Raw genomic sequence first — 23506 nt, 5'->3', positions numbered from 1 at the left:
TGAAATTAGGATTTATATAAAAGGAAATTTCTTATTGTCAAATTACATGTTTTAAATATAATAAACTGCTATGTTTTTTACTTTTAAGATATTTCCTTTTTGATACTAAATTTATTTATGATATTGATATGACTATATATATGTACATACATATATATTAAAAACGAAAATAAAAATAGTTTATAAATATTTTTTTAAAATATAGATATTTTCCATTTTTGCATTAGAAAAAAATTACTAATAAAAACTAAAATATAAATTTTGATACTGACAATTACAAAATAATATTAATTTATTAAGGTTAACAATGTAATAAACCATCATGAAAATTAACGTGAGCGCGATACATAGGAAAATGACTTCTCAATTATTTTTATAGAGATATCAAGACGTTTAGGAACTCCATTAAGTTTGGGGATGTATGTGTTGAAATTGTGGTTTAATTTCTAATTGGATTTTATTCAGGTTAAATTTCAGTATATAATTGGTAACATATTGGTATTAAACGACATTTATGTGTAATATGGAGTCGAACTTTTATCCCACGACGGTAAAAGTTTAGAACTTTAAAATGTGTTTAAATAAAGAGTTAAATGGTAACATGATATACACAGACAGTTGAAGAGCGGTTGAAGGTGATTGGTGTAAAAATATTCTAAAACGAACCCCCAAGATTTTTTGAATGTCCAACTCTAGTTGTTGGTTATCGTTTTAATTTGATTTCATCGATTTACATCAAACTTTAAATCCTATTTATGTTTAGGTCTAATTCTAATTTAGAATTCTAACTGCAACTAGTTTTGTGTTCTATAAATTTTATTGATATCAAAGTTTCACAGAATTATTATTTACAATACTATGAAAGACTGCAGCAACTATGATTATGAGATTCAAAGTATTATTTCTTCTTATTAATTTTGAATAATTTTTCATCTTAAAGTTTTGGTGGAGAACCAGGAGGAGGCTTATATTCTTTACAAGGAAAGTCGCAAATACAAGCACCACCGTCATAGCGGTAATCACAGTGAGCCTCTGCACCTTTTCCATAAGCACTGCATTTGACTGCACATATGCGGCAATCGCCAAGACTTGCCTGACATCCCATACTATCATCAACTATAATAAATAAAACAACATTTTATGTTTAAATAATTAAAAACCTAAGATTTAGGAGATATCAAAACAGTAAAATACAATATATATATAAGGCGAGCATCTTTGAATATTGCTTTTTCTCAACAAACAAAAAAGAATCTTTGAATATTGCTATGAGAAAAGGGTGAATTGGTGGAATCACCACTATGGAAAAAAAAGAGCAAATAACCAAAACAAAAGATTGTCAGAGGTGAGAAGATAAGTATGCATAAATGTGAACGTTTCTCTTTTTCACAGTGCATCAGTATGTGATAAAAGTAGCAAGGTCCACAGTAACAGATGTAAAGTGAAGTCTCATATGTTCCAGATGTGTATGATATTCTATTTGCATAGTCCGTAATAGTATGACATGCCAACAACATTACTTAAATTCTAGGGTTCACACATTATGGTGTACAATATAGAATAAATGGAATGACAAAATATTAACTACATCATGAAGAACTTGATTGCAGAAACATTCACATTGCTAAAATCTAAACTCATATTTGGAGAGTTATTAGGCTGGACAAAGAATGAAAATTATACTATACTATATGTGTTTGACAAAATAGTATAGCCTAATTCAACTGTTTTACTAACTTAATTTTCTTATTTACTGCACTAGTCAACCCAAACAAAATGAAAATTTTCAACTCATAAAACGCAATAAAGACTAAAACATAGTATAATCTCTAGTTACGAATTGCTCAAGTTAACTCAAGCAAAAGAAATAAAAAAAGACGGGGGGAGAGAGAGAGAGAGAGAGAGAGAGAGAGAGGGAGAGAGAGAGAGAGAGAGAGAGAGAGAGAGAGAGAGAGAGAGAGAGAGAGAGAGAGAGATGAAATGTTACATTTCTTTTCTATGTTTTCTAAATAGAATAGCATACAATTGTATATTATTTCATTTGAAGATGAAACTAAAGATATGAGATAAAGAGAGAGAGGGAGCAAGAGATAAAGAGAGAGATAGGGGTAAACATAAGAAAGAAAGAAATAGATGGGATAAAGAGAGTGAAAGAAAGAAATTTAGTAAAGAGAGAGCAAAAAAAGATGTAGAGAGAGAGAGAGTTGTAATGTTGCATTTTTATTCTATGATTTCTAAATAGAATGAAATACTATATAATATTGTCTCATTATGAACAAGGGAAGAGAAAAAGAGAGGGAGGGAAAGAGGAAGAAAAAAAAGAGAGAAAAAGAGAGAGATTGTAAATATGTGCTATCATATACATATAATATAGAATAGAAAGATATATTTGTCTAAATAACAATTTATATGTTTTGGAAGAAATTTATATCCGTTTGAGAAAATTTAAAATACAGTATATGTAAAAAATGTATGATTTATTATGATATTATTATTGGTTAAGTTGTATTGAAAAATAAAATATAGATCAAATAAAATGAAAGGAAAACATAAGAAAAGAGAAAAAAGAAAGAAAAGAGAAAAAAGAAAGAAAAAATAATCAAAGGCTGAAATTGTTTAAGGGTAGATATAATAATATTATATAAACGTGTATTGTATATTCTAACCATAGAGTTCATATGGTTATTTGTTGAATTGTTTTTTGATGGTTATACATGCTAATTTCCCATGAGAAAACTATAAAGGATTATGTATATCTTTTCTTAAGAGATTATGTATATAAAAAAAACTAACATCACATGAGAGATTATGTATATAAAAAACTGATGTTGAATACACTTTTTGAGGAAAAATTAATAGAAACGTATACCTAAAGCAAATATAATAAGGAAGACGATGAGGAGAACAACTGAAAATTTTGCTTGAGCCATATTTATCTATTCGTAATCCAGATTAAGATGCTTTTATTGAATATATTGAAAGACTGTAAGTTTTGGGAGACAGTAAAGAGAGATTTATAGGATGATGAGGCGACCATAATTATTACTATATTTTTGGAAAATTGACTGTAATTACGATAATAATATATAAATATGGAATATTAATTATGTCATATTAGGAAAAAAGATTCTTTTTCAACAATTATTTTAAATTTTAACATATTTACATTTGACTAGTGTATCACCAATTTAATTTCTCGTTGACCATAGATCTACTTAACAATAACATATTATTTTTACCTTTTAAAAGTTTTATTCTATTTGACCGAAGAATTACTTAATTTAATTATTATTTATTTAATTTTCACAGAGTACTAGTGTTTAGCAGATTATTTTCTTTTAACTATGTACTAGAGCTTGATTTGTGTCGCTAATGTTTGTTTTAACTTATATATATATATATAGATATTATTTAAAATATTTAATGATTAATATGTTTTTAATATGTTTCTTTAAAATATTTAATGATTAATATGTTTCATATATTTAAAATTTTATATGACCTTTAAAGAGAAAATAAATATCTTACATACATTAATTTAATTTATTATTATAAATTATATAAATCTACTATATATTTATTTAATTATATTTGTATTTGATTATTATAAAAATGAATAAATGTATAAAAGAAGACATGAACATTATTTGTATTTTTTGTTATTATTGTTATGTGTATGATCAAAATAGACTATTTAAAAAACATATAACATAATTTTAATATGTTAGATTTGAAGTTTGATTATTAGAACATAATGTTATACATATATATATTGAAATTAAGCTTTGCATAAATATACAATATAATATTCCGGTCTAATAACTTTTATACAATCATCAAAAAGTAAAATTTCTGTATAAATTTTTGGTAAACCAATTGAAATAAATTAATAACTCATATTTCACAATAAAAAGAAAATTTGAGATATATATTAATAAAAATAAACTAATATAATTACATTTTAAATTTTTATATTAACTTATATATCATATATATATTTAGTAAAATTAATGTAAATGTACATTAAAAATAAAAACTAAGTATATATTAATCAATTTTTTCGTTGATGGTTAAATTTTTAAATTTTTATTAGCATCTATTGAGAGAGAGTGTGACGTGATGACCAGATCCAGTACATTTTAACTTTTTACATTAGCTTATATATCATATATATATTTAGTAAAATAACGATAATTTGGTTAATAACACATGAGGCTAAAATTAGTTTATGATAATGCTTCTCAAATAATAAAAAAGGAGATGTATATTTGGTTATCTCTAGTTGGTATATAAATAATCTAAAATAAACTCTCAAAAAATTTTTAAATGTCTCACTCTAGTCGTTGGAGTACAAATTTTAATCGTTTTAATTTGATTTCATCAATTTGCATCAAACTTTAAATTCTATTTATGTTTCGCTCAAATTTTAATTTAAAAAATCTAACTGCAACTAATTTTGTGTTCTATAAATTTTATTGATATCAAAGGTTCACAGAATTATTATTTAATACTATGAAAGACTGCAGCATTTATGATTATGATATTCAAAGTATTATTTTATCTTTTTAATTTTAAATAATTTTTTATTTTAAAGTTGAGGTGGCGGTTTACAAGGATAGTCGCAAACACAAATACCACCGATACAGTGAGCCTCTGCATGTCTTCCGTAATAACTGCATTTTATTCCGCATATACGACAATCACCAAGACTCGCCTCACATCCCATATTATCCTCGACTACAATAAATAAAACAACATTTTATGTTTAAATAATGAAAAACTAAGATTTAGGAGATATCAACACTGTAAAAATACAATATATATATACCAATGAATAATGCCAAAACCAAAAAAAAAACTAAGTTGAATAAGGCGAGCATCTTTGAATATTGTTCTTTTTTTTTTAAATGAATCTTTGAATATTGCCATGAGTAAACTATAAAAGATTATGTATATCTTTTTTTTAGGGATTATGCATATAAAAAAAACTAACATCACAATATTGAAGGCATGTTCCAACAAACAAGACTGAATACTAGATTAAAATTGTGACTGAATACACTTTTTGAGGAAAAGATAAATACATACCTAAAGCAAACATTATAAGGAAGATGATGGGGAAAACAACTGAAAATTTTGCGTTAGACATTTGTATTTCTAGATTTAGTTACTTGTTTATTGAATATTGAAAGACTCTAAATTTTGGGTAACACTAAGGAGAGATTTATAGGATGATGAGGTGACCATTATAACACAACTAATAATAATAATTATTATTATTATATTTTTGGAAAATTGACTGTAATTATGATAATAATATATAAATATGGAATAATGACAGGGCGGTGCTCTGACCGATTGAACTTTTAATTATGCCATATGAATAAATAAATTCAACAACTTTTTAACTTTTAACATCTTTTAACATACTTAGATTTGACTAGTCTATCACAAATTTAATATTTCACTGACCATAGATCTACTTAATAATAACAGATTTTTTTTTCATTTTCAAAGATTTTATTCTATTTGACCAAAGAATTACTTAATTTAATTATTTAATTTTCAAAAATTTACTAGTATTTGAAAGATTTGTTTCCTTTTAACTATGTACTAGATGTTTGTTTTCACCTTATACATATTGATATTATTTAAAATGCTTAATGGTTATTATTTTTAACATTTTCATATATTTAAATTTTTATATCACTTTTAAAGACAGAAATAAATATTTTACATACACACATTAATTTTTTTTGTTATAGACTATATATATATATATGTGTGTATTTGATTATTAGATAATGAATATATGTATAAAAACAATACATGAATATTATTTTGTATTTTACTTGTTATTACTTTTATGTGTATGATCAAAATAGAATATTAAAAAAACGTAATGCTATATATATATATATTTATTTATTATTATTTTTTAATTCGATGATGGTAATGAAAACATTGTTGGAGATGGAGATGGGTTTGTGGAGCATGCGGAATAGATGAACAATGACATTGGTTTTGTGCTTGCCACCAAAGTTCCAAGAGCAATAGATCTATACGATTACAAATTTGAACAAAAATAGAGATATTGTGGACATGGAGTTTGAACCTGATGTTTTTGAAGAAGATCATGTCTAATTCATGATTCATAACCTCTTTAGTAAGGTAAAATTTGACTTTTTGTCTATCTTTAGCTTTTCTATCTCAGATTTTAACTGTTTTCATGTTTTTGTCTTCACTTTCAAATATATAAATATCAAGTTGTGACTTCTAACGCATCTGCAACTCCACTACAAAATCAAGTTAATATACTTGTTTGATTATATAGAATAGAGGATTGAAAGTGAAAACCAATTTTTTCGATTGTTCTCAAGATCAAAACATTAGGGCTTCGAATGGAGAAAGCGGATCAAGCGTTGTTGATCTAACAGATCAAGCGGATCGAGCGGAACAAGAGTGGATCAAGCGGATCGAGCGGTTCAAGTGTGGATCTAGCGGATCTAGTGGTTCAAAATATATAATTGAATAGTGAAAGTGGTCCAAAATACTGTACTAATTTAAATTAATCTATATAAATTTTATAATATTTATTTTCATAATTAAAAAGTAATATTTTAGAAATACTTTATAAATGAAAGATATAAAATTTTATTCAAAATATAATAAAAATATTTTAAATATACAATTTTATATTAATAATTATTTTTCATAATTCAAATTAGTTATTGTAATAATTGTTTTATAAATTTAATTAGTAACATTTTATTCAAAATATAATTCAAAATAGCCTAAAAATATATTTGTAAAATAATTACTTTAGCATGTGTATTGCATATCAAGTGGTTCCTTTACTTTTTTAACAAAAGACAAATATATTTGAACTGCTTGTGGTTCCTCCATCTTATTTAATTAATATGTAAAATTTTGTGAATGGGAAATTATAAGATAGAGGCTACACATTAGGGTATGATTCACCTTTGCTCCACTCCCCATTCTCAACCTAGATTTACCTTTCCCTTGCCTGGGTTTATTCACTGTCTTTGCCATTTTGCCTTTGAAAATTCAAAGCAAAAATCGAGACGAGTTAACGTCAGATTTGGCAATCTTAGAAGCTGCCTAGTGGTTTCCGGGAAGTTTCCATTATAAACTAAAAGACGCAACTTAACAATCAATATAGAGAACTTGCTAAAATGCGCTTGGCAGAGAAAGTGTTAATAGTTAATAACTTAAATACTAAAGGGGCAAAATAATTGTCCGACAAAAGCCATTCTCACAATTATATGCTCATGTTGAAAGATAAATAATACATCATCATGTGTCGTTATCATGGAATAAAAGCAAAAGACTTGAGCTGGTTCTGCGCATTTTAAGGTGAATTAGTACTTCATTTGCTATCATACGCTTGTTTAACCAAACCGAACCTTCTTCGCGGGTTCCTCAGCAGCTCGTCCAGCCTCTCCTTAGCCTCTTTGGCTGCTCCGACGAGCTTCTCATCGTTATCATCACTGTACGATTTGTTCCTAACATTTCTCTCCTATATTTTATAAACTTGAAAAGAAGTTATAGTCTTTCCCAAGAAAATGATTGAACTGTTTATTTTACTTTAGACGTTTCATTACCGAGAAGGAGACATAGGCTTGGTCGTGATTGGTAGTGTAGAGAGAGAACGATGGTCGCCGAGTCCAGACCTGTCCTGTTGCTGCCGCGACAGAAGCCGTGTTGGATAAGTCAATCGGTGGAGCACCGCCGTGGAAACGCCGTCTCCTCGCGCACTCAACTCCGGGAAGCATACCAGCCATAGCTTTTCTTCTTGTCTTGTAGCTACAAATATTTATCACAAATAATTGAGGACAGCAGTATGGTATACATACTCGATAATGATATAAAGTGCGTTAAATTAGGGAGATACAAAAAGGTAGTTTTAAATATATAGAATATTTTTATATAACATCACTATCTATACTATTAAACCAGAATCCTTCTTAAGATTATGCCCTTGAAATTTCCTATTAATTACAAAACATTCCATTACCTTTTCAATTGTTTTTAAGGCTTTTTCGAAAATTTAAAGCCCACCACTTCTATATTTAGATAAACAGTTATGTGTTTGCAATGGTTTATTAGATAAATTTCTATCAAACAAGTTTATATTATATGGGCTTTACATTAAATATTAAACATAGTTTTTGAAGTTATATAAAAATTTCACATTTATAATTAATAATTTCACATTTACAATTAATAAACATAAACATAAATTAGATATGAATGTAATAGATGATATCAATACACCCTGTCTTAGTTTAAATAATATTACAATTCATTTAAATATTTTAATAATTTATAAGTCAATGTACAAATTAATTTTACTAAAAATAATTTTAAAGTTAATTTCTTACTGTATTTTTCAGTAAAAAAATAATTATTTCACAATACTAACATTTTGTATAGATGAAAAATTAACGTAAAACATAAAAACAAATGCTAACAAAAATCATTAAGACACTTGATATATATTTTATGTATAAACACACTTGTTATAATAATAAATATGTCAAAGAAAACAAATCCGCGCTTTGAAAGCGGGTCAAAATCTTGTTTCTCTTTATAATTTTGCTTTAATCAAAATTTTTATAATTTTTATATAACATCACTATTATAATTTTTATAATTTATATATAACATCACTATTTTTATATAAATCACTAATTTTTATATAATAACAAATCTACACAATCTTTCATGCTCATTCTAATTACACACATTTTATGTATGTGAACTTATTTACCCCTATTTTCAAAGATGGAAACCCAAATCCGCATAATGCTTTAGATGAGAACTAAAACCGACACTGAGCAGGTGTAGATTGGTTTACTATTTCTCAATTTCAGTTTTAACCTGGTTTGTTTTAACCAATTAGTATTAGACAAGTTAACCCACTGTTAAACCCAATCATATTAAATCTCAAAAATACCAAACCGTAATTAACTGTATCTTCCGTAACCCTATCCGATCTCCATCTTCTTCAACCTCGTCTTCTTCACCCGACCATATCAATATGAAAACAAAAAACTAATATGTTAACTCCAGTCCTTAATTAAATCTGTCTTCATAAACGTCTTGGTTGGGTGAAACAGAGGATTTGACATGGAGTCCATTTTTCCGACGAGCACTGGTTATAATCAATCGCGACGTAAACGGAAGAAGAAACAGCTGTCACCACCACTGTCTCAATCGTTGGTTCAGTTATGGAGATCAGAGAAGCAACAACATATCTACTCAACCAACATCATTCAATCTCTAAGAGAATTTTGGATTAGCGCCGCCGTGGATACATAGCATTCCCACCTCCTAGCAGCAGAGGTATAGCCGTACGCGATGATGCTCTTGCGAAAAAGGCTCTGCAACATTCAAATTTCTGATTTTTTTAATCTTCCTCCGGTTTGGTTAATTCTTTTCATGTATACAATTTCATCTAATAAAGCTTGTTGTTAAAAAATGGCAATGATGAGAAGAAGAAGAAAATGAAATTGGGTCATTTATGAATTGAATTTTGGTTTGGTTTGTGTTTATTTGGATTTGGTTCTCTTTGGCTTTGGGTTATTAATTTAGTTTGGTATTCAGTTTATGATGTAAACCAAGAAAACCAACGGTTATGTGGATTCAGGTTTCGATCTTTGAAAATGGGGATAAATAAGTTTATATATACTTGCTGAACGTAAGATGCGTTGAGCGGTTGTGCGGGTATCGTGGGCTTGACATTATGGATTTTCTGAGAAGAATTGTCATATAGCCTCATTGGTGATCCAAACTGGCTTGAAGAACACAAGAAGAATGGGCAAAGTGTCGCTCTGACTTTAGGAAAGAATGGACTGTCTATATGCTAAGAATCATCACAAATCACTGAGATCACCTTAGCTTCTATTTTTCAAGCAGCATGACTCCAAAATTCTAAGCACAAAAGGTAGTTATTTTTACAATTTTGCACTCCAAATAACGTACATCTAAGTCCTAATTACCTACCTAAATTTGGTTTGTTGAAATCCGTCCGTTTTTTTGCTGCACTTTACGCTATATAGAATAATTCTTCGTATAAAGACCTGTTGATTGTAAGTCCTTATAAAAATGTGACAAAATGAAAACAGCCTGTTGATTGTAAGTCTTTAAGAAAATGTGAAAAAAGTAAAAACAAAGAGAATGTCTTGTATTATCTTAAGGAGAAGTTTGCATATAATTAACATTAGGGAAAGAAAGAATAGGAAGACCCGCTCCATGTCATTGCTTTCGGGACTAAGCTATCTTTCACCCCAGACGTGGAGTACAGTTATTCGAAAACACAAGTTCAAGTTGACCTATATCAACTAATCAAGTATAAATGGGAAGAACTATGTGCTACTGAACAGTGGGATAAAGTGATAAAGCTTGGATAACCTTATTGTAGCCATTTATGGTGTTACTTCTAGGAACAGTTACTATAGGATTCATTGAGTCCATGTCTTTCTCCAATGAAGGCTGGACTTAACATCATATAGATGAGAGCAGTTCTATTGAGATTCTTGAAAATTAATATTATTGAAAACATGCAAAGCACGCAGGTTAATAGTTATATGTTTTTAGTTATATATATTGGTAAGATAATCAGATGTAACGAAAAACTGTGTTTCTAGGAGGAGAACAGAAAATGAATATAGTAAAATAAAATATAACGAAAAACTCAAGAAACTAGTAACGGTTGGTTATAAAAAATACTACACTAATACAAGAAGAAATATTAGATTTCCATCATTGCATATGTCAATCTGGAAAACCAAGAAGACCATGAATAACCAAAAAGAATTGTCACACTTTGATCTACTACAACCTCCAAACATCAATTACAAAGAGAGCCCCGCACAAAGTTATACACCACCCACTTCAATTATTTTTTTTAGTCAAAGGTTTGAAAACAAACTATAATATATATATAGTTGTAGATATAAAAGTTTAACCTATGTTAAATTTATTTTGATATAAAATATTATATGGTTTACAAGTTTTAACTCATTTCAATGATGAGTGATAATTTATTTAAGTGAAATAATTTAAAAAAAACTAAATTTGTTAAAATATAATTTTATCATATTTAATTCCTAAAGCACTTCTCTTTTTATATAATACAGGATATAATTATAGAATTTATATAAAAATAGTAGATAAATTTAATTTTCTTGTTTTATAATAAACTTTTAGTTAAAATTGATCTACAACAATATTATATTACTAATTACTAAATTAATTAATATGTTATTTTATAAAAATATTTATAAAAAAAATCAAATTTATAGTTGCTTTATTATTAATATAAATAGTCAAATATATCATATTATCTAATTTTGACAAAGTGAGCATACTATGATTTGTTAGTGGTAGATAAAAAAAGAATCATAAATTAATAGATTAGATGTCAAATCACTTCTCAAAAGTAATGTGTAGGAGATATTTGGTTATCTCTAGTTGGTGTATAAATAATCTAAATAAACCCCCAAAGATTTTTTGAATATCCAACTCTAGTTGTTGGAGTACAGTTTTTTATTGGTTTAATTTGATTTCATCAGTTTGCATCAAACTTTAAATCCTATTTATGTTTAGCTCTAATTTTAGTTTAAAAAACTAACTGCAACTAGTTTTGTGTTCTATAAATTTTATTGATATCAAAGGTTCACGAAATTATTATTTAAAATATGAAATATTGCAGCAACTATGATTATGATATTCAACATATTATTTCTTCATATTAATTACCAATAACATTTCATTTTAAAGGTTTGGTGGAGGATTACAAGGAAAGTCGCAAATACAAGCGCCACCTTCATAGCGGTAATCACAATGAGCCTCTGCATGTCTTCCATAAGAACTGCATCTTATTCCGCATTTACGGCAATCGCCAAGCATCACCTGACATCCCATACAATCCTCAGCTACAATAAATAAAACAACATTTTATGTTTAAATAATGAAAAACTAAGATTTAGGAGATATCAACACAATAAAATACAATATATATGTATACCAATGAATAAAGCCAAAACCAGAAACTAAGTTGAATAAGGCGAGCATCTTTGAAGATTGCTATTTCTCAACAAAAAAAAAAACAAATCTTTGAATATTGCTATGAGTAAACTATCAAAAATTATGTGTATATATATATATATATATATATTTTATAGGGATTATGTATATCAAAAAACTATCATCACATATTCAACGCATGTTCTAACAAACAAGACTGATACTAGATTAAAACTGTGACTGAATACACTTTTTGAGGAAAAGTTAAGATAAACGCATACCTAAAGCAAACATTATAAGGAAGATGATGGGGAAAACAACTGAAAATTTTGCTTTAGCCATATTTATTTCTAGATTTAGTTACTTGTTTATTGTATATTGTAATACTCTAAATTTTGGGAGACACTAAAAGAGAGATTTATAGGATGATGAGTTGACCATTACAATAAATTTAATAATAAGAATTATTAGTATATTTTTTGGAAAATTGACTGTAATTATGATAATAATATGTAAATATGGAATATTGACAGGGCGGTGCTCACCAATTAAACTATTAATTATGTGATATGAAATAAAAATTATTTTCAACAACTTTTTAACATATTTATATTTTACTAGTTTATCACAAATTTAAATTTTCGTTGACCATATATATACTTAATAATAACAGATTTTGTTTTTCATTTTCAAAGATTTTATTCTATTTGACCAAAGAATTACATTATTTAGTTATTATTTATTTAATTTTCAAAAATGTACTAGTATATGAAAGATTTGTTTCCTTTTAACTATGTACTAGAGCTTGGCCTTCACACCTACGCAGATGTTTGTTTTCACTTTATATATTGATATTATTTAAAATGTTTAATGGTTAATATTTTAATACTTTCCATATATTTAAATGTTTATATGAATTTTAAAGGCAAAAATAAATATTTTACATACAGTAATTTAATTTTTGTTACAAATGATAATATATTTGTATTATTAGATTTGCATTTGATTATTATAAAATTAATATATGTATAAAATAACACATGAATATTATTTGTATTTTATTTGTTATTATTTTTATGTGTATGATCAGAATAGACTATTTAAAGAACATTAACATGATTGTAATATGTTAGATTTGAAGATGATGGTCGTTGAACAAAAAAAAAAATAGAAGAAGATGATGGTAATGAAGACATTGTTGGAGATGGAGATGGGCTTGTGGAGCCTGAGGAAGAGATGGAGAATGGCATTGGTTTTGTGCTTGCCACCCAAGTTCCAAGATTATTGAAGAATAGAGGATTGAAAGTGAAATCCTAAATTTCTTTGGGTTGTTCTCAAGATCAAAACGATATATTATTTTCCTATATCTTTTGTGTCCCTAAGTAGACTATATTTTATATGTGAACTAAAAGTACAACTTATATTTTGTGACCTAATTAGTATATATATATATAAATCTATGAATTTTAATATCAATGATGTGTCTAACTTTTAGTATCATACTAGATGATAATCTGTGTTCATGCGCGAGTGAGATTTTTATACTAATGTTTGTTCGTTAAATGGTTTCAACATTTCGCAACACTACAATCTTTATCAACTGTAAAATGACGAATACTAATTTTGGTCTATTAAATGCATCATCGTTGTTGAAGATTTAACGTACTACATATAATTTTAATTATTTTTAAAACTTCGTATGCACAAAAGAAAATTAAGTTTTACGGCTGGCACAAACAAAAATAAGAAAGAAAACACCGATGCTGTAAAATGACGAAAGATGATTAGGTTTTCTGCTATCAATTTGGTTACTGTTGACTCTCCATAAGTGATTTCATTTTCTACTTCTAAAAAATTGTGCTTTTGTTCTCGTTTATGTTTCACTGATAAAGAATTTAGTTTCTTTTTTTTTTAACTTCTTCTGTGAATCCGGTGAATTACATAAGTGTCAATTTAAAAATATGGACATCTGTAAAAATTAGTTCCAGAGACATATCTAAGAATCAAATTTTTGAACAAAATCACTAGCAAAATGTATTCACAGGTTAATGTTCAAATCTAATATATCAAGCTTTTATATATTATAAGTGCATACTCGAAATATAAGAACTTTTTGATTTATTAGATAATAAACCAGAAAAATTATAATAAATAGTTCACATGTCTCATTCTCACAATTATAATAGCTAGTTAGTGTATAAGAGAGAAACAAATATCAGAAAAATGATCAAACGTCTCATGATACTTCATTAAAAGCTTTTTAGAAATAAAAATCAAGACTAAAGTTTTAATTTGAATAAAATTATATATATATATATATATATAGTGCTTTCAATATTTAAAACTTCTTCGATTTGAATAAGTGTATTTCAGAGATTGTCATGATCAACTAACATATTAAAAACCACCTATTTAAAAATAATCTGTATACATAAAAGTATATACATTAGAGTTAGCAAATAAATTAAAACCAATATCTTTTGTTTATTTATAGTCAGGCTTTCGGTAGATAAATCAAAACAATTATTTTATTTACTTTATATGGTATATAATTAAAATTTAGTGATATTCACATATATATATATAGTATATTTTAATATAAATATTTATTATTGACACATCCTACTCCTATGATTTCATTAACATTTATATATTTGATGTAACAAAAATTTAAACCGTTTATCACAAAACTTTTAATGTGAGATTTATCAATACAAATTTTAAAATTAAAATATTAAGATCTCAATAATTTTTCAATGCAAATTTTGATATTAACAAATTTTTATATTTTTTATATAGTATAGCCTAGCACGCAATGTCACGAAGCAACCTTATGGATGCAGATCTCCGGGTTCGGTTCACAGAGTCAGTATGAGTTTGTATAAGTTGATGGCAAAAATAATATAATATATAATTTAATTTATATGATATTAATATATTTATACTATTAATATCTATTAATGAGACTTCATATTCATATGATTTATGATCATTTGTATCTTGCTTGAACAAAAAAAGTTAAACTATTAATCACAAAATTTTCAATGTGGGAATTTTACCTTTTTTTTAATAATTTATAGTCGTTTAAAAAATTGAAAATATAACATATAAGAAAAATCTACAACTTTTTATATATGATTAATTTGATTGTTAAATTTCTTTTAAATAAAAAAGTTTTGTAAATTAATATCTCTATAAATTAATAAAATTTCAAAGTTCCAACATTATTAATTTATAGAGGTTCTACAGTACTTTCCAAATCTTCCTGTATTTTTAATAAATTGATAGATCAATGTATGCCACGCGCGTACAACGCCCACTTATTTTTTCGGTTGTTCTCAAGATCAAAACATTAGGGCTTCGAATGGAGAAAGTGGATCAAGCGTTGTTGATCTAACAGATCTAGCGGATTGAGCGGAACAAGAGTGTATCAAGCGGATCGAGCGGTTCAAGTGTGGATCTAGCGGATCTAGCAGTTCAAAACATATAATTAAATGGTGAAAGTGGTCAAAAATACTGTACTAATTTAAATTAATCTATATAAATTTTATAATATTTATTTTTATAATTAAAAAGTAATAATTTAGAAATACTTTATAAATGAAAGATATAAAATTTTATTCAAAATATAATAAAAAATATTTTAAAGATACAATTTTATATTAATAATTATTTTTCATAATTCAAATTAGTTATTGTAATAATTGTTTTATAAATTTAGTTAGTAAAATTTTATTCAAAATAAAATTAAAAATAGTTTAAAAATATATTTGTAAAATAATTACTTTTAACATGTGTATTGCATATCAAGTGGTTCCTCTACTTTTTTTAACAAAAAAACAAATATATTTGTACTGTTTGTGGTTCCTCCATCTTTTCTAATTAATATGTAAAATTTTGTGAATGGAAAATTATAAGACAGAGGCTACACATTAGGGTATGATCCACCTTTGCTCTACTCCCCATTCTCAACCTAGATTTACCTTTCCCTTGCCTGGGTTTATTCACTCCGTCTTTGCCATTCTGCCTTTGAAAATTCAAAGCAAAAATCGAGACGAGCTAATATCAGATTTGGCAATCTTGGAAGATACCTAGTGGTTTCCGGGAAGTTTCCATTATAAACTAAAAGACGCAACTTAACATTCAATAAAGAGGACTTGCTAAAATGCGCTTGGCAGAGAAAGTGCGTTAATACTAAATAAAGGGATAAAATAAGGGATCTCATAAAATAATTGTCCGACAAAAGGCAATCTCACAATTATATGCTCATGTGATACCACCACATGTTGAAAGATAAATAATACATCATCATGCGTCGTTATCATGGAATCAAAGCAAAAGACTTGAGCTGGTTTGGCGCATTTTAAGGTGAATTAGTACTTCATTTTCTAGCATACGCTTGTTTAACCAAACGGACCCTTCTTCGCGGGTTCCTCAGCCGCTCGTCCAGCCTCTCCTTAGCTTCTTTGGCTGCTCCGACGAGCTTCTCATCGTTATCATCACTGTACGATTTGTTCCTAACATTTCTCTCCTATATTTTATAAACTTGAGAAGAACTTAGAGTCTTTCCCAAGAAAATGATTGAACTGTTTATTTTATTTTAGACGTTTCATTACCGAGAAGGAGACATAGGCTTGGTCGTGATTGGTAGTGTAGAGAGAGAACGATGGTCGCCGAGTCCAGACCTGTCCTGTTGCTGCCGCGACAGAAGCCGTGTTGGATAAGTCAATCGGTGGAGCACCGCCGTGGAAACGCCGTCTCCTCGCGCACTCAACTCCGGGAAGCATACCAGCCATAGCTTTTCTTCTTGTCTTTTAGTTTGCTGAAACGGGGGGAGAGAGAGAGAGAGGAATGACCGGCAGCTACAAATATTTATCACAAATAATTGAGGACAGCAGTATGGTATATATACATACTTGATAACGATATAAAGATGTGTTAAATTAGGTAGATCCAAAAAGGTAGTTTTAAATATAAAGAACATTTTTATATAACATCACGATATCTCTTTATAATTTTCCTTTAATCAAAAATATATTATAAGAAACTCGAAATTGTTTTTAAAATAAAACCAAAAAGGAGTCGGGGTAATTTTATAAAAATATAAGAGCGTAACAGTAAATTGTCAAATAAAATTAATAAACAAAATAACAATAAAATATTTTTAATACAAGTAAATTATGTGAGCATGGTGGAACTAAATAAGAAAACATACATTCGCACTGTTTTTACAGATAAATGTTACTTTTTGGTATAAAATGTTAAATTATTTTCAAGATCAGCTACACCAGAAGACCTACTTGGAAGTCGTCTAGAAATCGTTAACCCATAATACGTTAAATTATTTTTAAGATCATGTTCAATAACACAAGATTTGAGAAAAAAATTAGAAATCCTTAATTGAATAACATGGAGTTTTAAAATAAAACCAAAACACTCTAAAATTATTAAGGGATATGTATCCCACATTGGAAAATTAATGGGACATTAATTAATATATAAAGGGTTAGGGCCAATCCACTAATTGACAATTGGTTTTAAGTTGGAAGCCCATAATAAACCCGATTCTAATATGGTATCAGAGCCCAGATCCTAATAAGTTAAACCTCTAATTAATATTAACCCTACCCGACCGGGTATATAGGTCGTAATTGACTCGCTCGACCGAGTATAACTGTCTTAAAAAAGTTTCCGAGATTTCTGGCCGATAAGAGCCATCATCTCGAGGAGGGGTATTAAGGGATATGTATCCCACATTAGAAAATCAATAGGACATTAATTAATATATAAAGGGTTAGGGTCAATCCACTAAGAGCATCTCCAATGTATATCTCTATATTTTCCTCTAAAATAGAGATCTCTATTATAGAGGTGGATTTGCTCCAATGTATGCCTCTATAATAGAGTTTCTCTATTTTAGAGGAAAATATAGAGTAATCCTACTTTTTACCTCTATATTTAGAGATGAAAATAGCAAATCTCTATATTTTTCTCTATAAATAGAGGAACTCTATTATAGAGGCATACATTGGAGCAAATCTACCTCTATAATAGAGTTTCTCTATTTTAGAGAAAAATATAAAGATAAAAATAGAGGTGGGTTGGAGATGGTCTAATTGCCAATTGGTTTTAAGTTGGAAGTCCATAATAAACCTGAATCTAACATGGTATCAGAGCCCAGATCCTAAATACCCTAAACTCCTAATTAATATAACCCTATCCAACCGGGTCTAAAGGTTGTATTTAAACCCTACCCGACCGAGTATAAAAGTCGTAATTAACTCGCTCGACCGAGTATAACTGTCTTAAAGTTCCGAGATTTCTTGCCGATAAGAGCCATCATCTCGAGGAGGGGTATTAGGGATATTACATCCCACATCGGGAATTCTGATGGACATTAAGTAATATATAAAGAGTTAGGGTCAATCCACTAATCTTGAGCTAGCTTTTGGGTGTGAGTTAGGCCCATCACTAATATGGTATCAGAGCCAGGTTTATTATGGGCTTTCAACTCAAAACCAATTGACGATTAGTGGATTGGCCCTAACTCTTTATATATTACTTAATGTCCCTCAGAATTCCCGATGTGGGATGTAATATCCCTAATAAAAATCCACAATTCAATACACACCTCCCTTAGTTTCTTTTCTTTTTTAACTTCTTCTCTTGTTCAATATTTAAGGCGTTCGTTTTTTTTTTTTTTTGTCGGGGATTTATTTAGATATTACAATTATGAGAAAGATTACAAAGACGATTCGATTACCGACAATACTACCTGCCTTATGAGGATCTACGCCTAACTGCCTCATTTGAGCCGTCCTATGAAGATCACGCCTGACCGGATTTACTTGCACCATGTTGAGAAACTCTTGTAAGCCTTTCTTCCGTAATCGCATAATTGTTGAATAAATCGCTTGCTCCGGGAATTGAAACCTGGATTTCCTGTGTAATCTGCAAGAAATTGCATAGTCTGGGATTTGAACCCCAGACCTGGACGTTCGTTATTTATTGTTTCTTCAATTCTCAATATCTCTCTTGATGATGTGATTCAGATACTTGGTGGAGCAGAATTGCATAAAGCCGTTATCTGATCTCCTGGTATATTCATATTGTCTGGACGGGTTGGAGAACATTCTGAGGGCTGGAGAGGCAGAGAAGAAGAAACCAGGAGACGTGAAGTGATTGTTGATGCACAAGGTAAAGAAAAGATTAGGAACCTGCAAAGACCATGAGTTCAGGGTTCTCAAGACATACTGCCCCTCCTACTTGAAGACTGAAAGGTTTCAAACTCCAAAAGAATGATCTACTGAAGGTTTTCCAAACTCTAAAAGAATGATCAGGGAGTCTGACTCTCTACCATTGTTCTTAGGGCTATTTGTGTTTTTATTTGTGAACACAATTGGCTTGAAATTGACAAAAGAAACAAACCAAAATTATCAAATCAAGTTTTCAAACAAATCATGTTAAGTTTGAAGGGTGGAGGGAGAAAGCACAAAACCAAGTCAAAGAATCCTACAGAAAAAAAGATAAATAAAGAATCTCCAATTGTGAATAGAGAAGACAAAAAGCCACAATTAAAATATTTGTAATTTTTTTCCAAATCGAACAGAAATACAAGAAACATTTGAGAGACAAGGTTGTCAGTTGAGGTTCAAGGAGGCAAGCTGCTCAGCTGCACCACCACCAGCAACACTTCTGAGAACGTCCATAGCCTCGGCTACTTTAGCCTTGAGAGCTTCAGGTGACTCCAAGAGGTGGAGCACTTCAGTCTGATCCATTTCCAAAAGCATCCCAGTCACTTTGGCTGCAGACTCTGCCTCTAGCTGCTCCACAAGCGGATAAAGATTCTCACCCAGCATCTACACACATCACATCACAACATTTAAGATCCACATAAGATAAGATTTAGAAAACAAAAGAAGAAGTTTTATTACCGCTCTTTGGTGTTCAGGAGAAGCATTGGCAAGGGAAGTAGCCAAAGCTCCAATAGGAACATGCTGGGGCATCTCATATGGAAGCCTTCCAGGAACATCAGGGGGACCACCACCACTCCCACGGCCTTGCGGATAGCGGAACATTCGTCCCCTCGGCTGCATCTAATTATTACCCCCACAGTTAAAAGATTTTCATGAACCCTCCTACCAAAAGATAACTACGACTGAGAAGTAAAAGAACCTGGTGCTGCTGAGGCTGCTGAGATTGCTGGATCCCTACAGGGCGTCTCCCTCCAGGACGTTGCTGGCCCTGCTGAACCATTGGCATGAAGAAGTTGTGCATCGGTGCCCCACCAGGTCTCATTCCAGGAACAAGCTGCTGCTGGTAGCCAAACCCGGGCTGCCATGTACAATCACAGTTAACAACTCATCCAACAGTCTTGAGAAACATAGAGGAAAACGATTTGTAAACCAACACTTTTAGGAATGAGACAACAGGTACATTAGCTATATACGTTGCTACGCCTCACATCATCATAATAAGGAATGTATAAGATGCAAGACAGACTAATAGATTACAAGTGATTTAAATATGAAGCGCTAGGAAAAAAGATAATACCGGTTGAGTAATCATAGTAGGAGGTCCCTGACCATAGAACATTTGTTGTCCCATCCCGGGACCACCAGGGGGATACATCTGCATACGAGGTCCAACAGCTGGTGGCATCGCCATTGGTCTCATTTGCGAAAACTGAGCCTGTTGACATACGTTATTACATGAAACTTTGACGACCATACAGTTATCACAGTAATACATAAAGTTCCAAACGCTAATCATCTACATCTTCGATTATAGAACGGATAACAGTTCAACTTTAAAGCGCATGCATGTTCTTTTCTTTGTTACTTTATTCACCATTTTAAAACTATAACAGGAAAAAAAAATGTTTTATGAAGTTAAACATATTTTACTTTATTCACCATTTTAAAATTATAACAGGAAAAAAAAATACTTCATAGCATTTTGGAAAAATATGACAAATAAAAAGTGCATGATAGATAATGTCAGTTATACTTTATAGCATCAAATCTATAGTCAGCTGAATCGGATCATGCTAATTAAAAGAGGACAAACCTGGAGTCTGGCCCTTCTGTCCTCCTTTCTCTGAGCAACAGCAACATAGAGAGGTTTGTTTTCAATCATCTTACCACTCATCTCTGACATCTGTATAAAATTTTCAACTGTTAGTAAAAAAATCTCAAGAGTTAGTCTTTACTCCTCACTCAGCAAAGATATTAAAATTGTCTTACAGCTTTGGTTGCTTCTTCAGGAGTGGAGAACGCTACAAAACCAGCGCCTCTGCTTATTCCATTAGCATCCCTCATCACCTGATACATTTTATATTAATATGCAAACAACAGAGTATAGCACACAACTCAGAGAATGGAATAGTAGACCAAACCTTGGAAGATGTAACAGTGCCATAAGGTGCAAACATCTCCTTGAGTTTCTCTTCAGAGACACTCTCATCCAAATTCTTAACATACAAGTTACAGCTCTGAAACTTATCCGCAGCCTCCCTCAAACTCTCCTCATACCGAACCTTCAACTCACTCTCTCTCTCAGACTTCTTCTGCGCTCTACCAACATACCACTCCTTATCACCACCAAACGTCTTCCCGTTAAGACCTTCCACAGCCTTAGCAGCATCCTCCGCATCCTCAAAGTTAACAAACCCAAACCCCTTCGACTTCCCATCCCCATCTCTCATCACCACAGCGCTCGTGATCTCCCCAAACTTGCCGAAAGCGCTCTTCAAATCATCCTCCGTAGTGGACTCAGCGAGATTCTTCACATACACGTTGGTGAATTTGGTCACGTTAGCGGCGGTGTTGGAGTCTCTCTCTTGCCTCCTGAGGAAAGGTCCGACGTAGACTTGCTTGTCGTTCAGCAGCATGCCGTTTAATTCGGACGTAGCTCTCTGAGCAGACTCCTCGGTTTCGTATTGAACGAAGCCGTAGCCTTTTGATTGGCCTGATGAATCGAGAGCTACTTTGCAGGAGATGATGTTCCCGAAGGCGGAGAAGGTGTCGTGCAAGGCTTTGTGGTCTATGGACTTGTCTAGATTCTTGATGAATATGTTTCCTGCGCCACTTCGGCGAACGCTAGGGTCACGGTGAGAGTGCATGACCCTAACGGGTTTGCCATTAAGTGGTATGTAGTTCAGTTCCTGGATGGCTCTTGCAGCTGCCGCACAGAAAACACACACAAAAGATAAAAGTCACAAAACAATTTATATCAAGGTTTATTAGTCTTTTAGCAAAAGAGCAAAAGTACGACAAACCGAAGTTTTTTTTTTTTTTTGACAAACCGAAGTTTTAGTACAGATTAATAACTAACATTGTTCAAAAAGGTACATTCTTTAGTGATGCGATTTCTTTTTTAAGACAGAACACTTTCTTAACAACCAAACCACTTTTGTCTGAATGAATTTAAAAAAATACCATTTTCTGAAAAAGATTAACAAATTCTTATAGAAAAAAAAATAAGAAAACACTTTTCATTCTTTTCAGACATGTAGTTTCAAAACTCCTGATTGCAAATAGATTGCATTAACTAATCCTAATCAAAAACCTCTAATCAAGAGAGAAGTCTTAACCATCTTGGGGAGTGGCGAAGTTGACATAACCATATCCGAGGGATCTCCGAGTAGCCAAGTCTCTACAGACACGAACCGACACAACTTGACCCATCTGGCTAAACGCATCGAAAAGCTGCGAGTCGGTAACACTCGCATCCAGATCTCCGACGTAAAGCGACGTCGTACCGAACTGAGCGCCCACTGCACCCGAACCAACCGGCGGAACAGAGCCGTTTTGAGTTTGACTTTGAGCCATTTTCTTCTTTTTTTTTGGTTTTTGAAACTTTTTTCTTCTTTTTTGGGGGTTTTATTTCTTTGTGCTCTTCTCTCCCCTCTCGTTTATTACAGAGCAATCAAGATAGAAATGAAAGAAACAAAGGCAATCAGAGAGAAACAACTGATGCGGAAAGAGATAAAACGAAGCAGAGGGAATTCTTCTTTATGGGTTTTTATGAATTGAGGAAGAGAGGGGAGACGAAAAGGGTAAGGGTAAAAGCAGTTGCCGGCGGCGAAGCCTGCGGCGGCGCGTGCGATATCGAAGATAGTTTTTTTTTTGGAGAGATTTGGGGAAATGAAGACAACTGCGAAGAGGAAAGAGAGACGCCACTGTTCCGCTTTTATTTGTATTTTTTTTTCTGCGTGTGGGAAACATAACCGAACCATAGAAATGTCCGAAGAGGTGTGAGAAAATTATCTACCGTTGGATCGGTTATGAAATAGACGTTAAGATTTTACAGTTGGTAATTCTCTGATGAACTATTGGACTTGAGTTTTTTTAGTGGGATTATTGATTCCTCGATTTTAATAGGTTTAGTTTTCTTAATACAACTTAATACGATTAGAATAATATTTTTAATAATACTTAATAAGATTTAA

The 23506-nt window shown here is 30.5% G+C and overlaps 2 protein-coding genes and 3 long non-coding RNA genes across 5 annotated transcripts; 2 read left to right on the top strand and 3 right to left on the bottom strand.

The window, feature by feature from the left end:
* Positions 1-330: 330 nt before the first annotated feature.
* On the bottom strand, positions 331-5338 carry LOC111214670 (defensin-like protein 171). Its single transcript, XM_048776659.1, has 3 exons — positions 5089-5338; positions 4612-4737; positions 331-1116 (listed from the first exon to the last, which is right to left on the bottom strand). Exons 1-3 carry the CDS (start codon positions 5147-5149, stop codon positions 935-937), a joined length of 369 nt encoding a protein of 122 aa, XP_048632616.1. The 5' UTR covers positions 5150-5338; the 3' UTR covers positions 331-934.
* A 736-nt stretch (positions 5339-6074) lies between these two features.
* LOC125607066 lies at positions 6075-7884 on the top strand. The gene is made up of 3 exons (XR_007338338.1): positions 6075-6171; positions 6381-7513; positions 7614-7884. It is a non-coding gene; the product is annotated as an uncharacterized LOC125607066 (long non-coding RNA).
* A 3785-nt stretch (positions 7885-11669) lies between these two features.
* LOC111214223 lies at positions 11670-14420 on the bottom strand. Its single transcript, XR_002663724.2, has 2 exons — positions 12336-14420; positions 11670-11963 (listed from the first exon to the last, which is right to left on the bottom strand). It is a non-coding gene; the product is annotated as an uncharacterized LOC111214223 (long non-coding RNA).
* A 1905-nt stretch (positions 14421-16325) lies between these two features.
* LOC125607065 lies at positions 16326-17071 on the top strand. The gene is made up of 2 exons (XR_007338337.1): positions 16326-16558; positions 16659-17071. It is a non-coding gene; the product is annotated as an uncharacterized LOC125607065 (long non-coding RNA).
* A 2416-nt stretch (positions 17072-19487) lies between these two features.
* On the bottom strand, positions 19488-23268 carry LOC106439864 (polyadenylate-binding protein 2-like). Its single transcript, XM_048776658.1, has 8 exons — positions 22649-23268; positions 21452-22236; positions 21300-21377; positions 21124-21213; positions 20608-20745; positions 20230-20388; positions 19989-20150; positions 19488-19913 (listed from the first exon to the last, which is right to left on the bottom strand). The coding sequence occupies exons 1-8, from the start codon at positions 22884-22886 to the stop codon at positions 19695-19697; spliced, it is 1869 nt and encodes a 622-aa protein (XP_048632615.1). The 5' UTR covers positions 22887-23268; the 3' UTR covers positions 19488-19694.
* Between the last annotated feature and the right edge of the window lie 238 nt (positions 23269-23506).

The sequence above is a fragment of the Brassica napus genome, chromosome A3 (assembly GCF_020379485.1).
Source record: "Brassica napus cultivar Da-Ae chromosome A3, Da-Ae, whole genome shotgun sequence".
Lineage (NCBI taxonomy): Eukaryota > Viridiplantae > Streptophyta > Magnoliopsida > Brassicales > Brassicaceae > Brassica > Brassica napus.
Note: the sequence above shows the minus strand (reverse complement) of the source record. Positions and strands in the feature narration are given on the sequence as shown.

Excerpts from the sequence above, each read along its gene's own strand:
- LOC111214670 (XM_048776659.1), bottom strand. The coding sequence starts at position 5,149 with ATGTCTAACGCAAAATTTTCAGTTGTTTTCCCCATCATCTTCCTTATA. Across the intron at positions 4,738-5,088 it reads CCTTATAATGTTTGCTTTAG|TCGAGGATAATATGGGATGT; the intron begins GTATGTATTTAT and ends TATTTATTGTAG. Across the intron at positions 1,117-4,611 it reads TTGTGTTTGCGACTATCCTT|TTGATGATAGTATGGGATGT; the intron begins GTAAACCGCCAC and ends TATTTATTATAG.
- LOC106439864 (XM_048776658.1), bottom strand. The coding sequence starts at position 22,886 with ATGGCTCAAAGTCAAACTCAAAACGGCTCTGTTCCGCCGGTTGGTTCG. Across the intron at positions 22,237-22,648 it reads CTTCGCCACTCCCCAAGATG|CTGCAAGAGCCATCCAGGAA; the intron begins GTTAAGACTTCT and ends TCTGTGCGGCAG. Across the intron at positions 21,378-21,451 it reads GCACTGTTACATCTTCCAAG|GTGATGAGGGATGCTAATGG; the intron begins GTTTGGTCTACT and ends AAAATGTATCAG.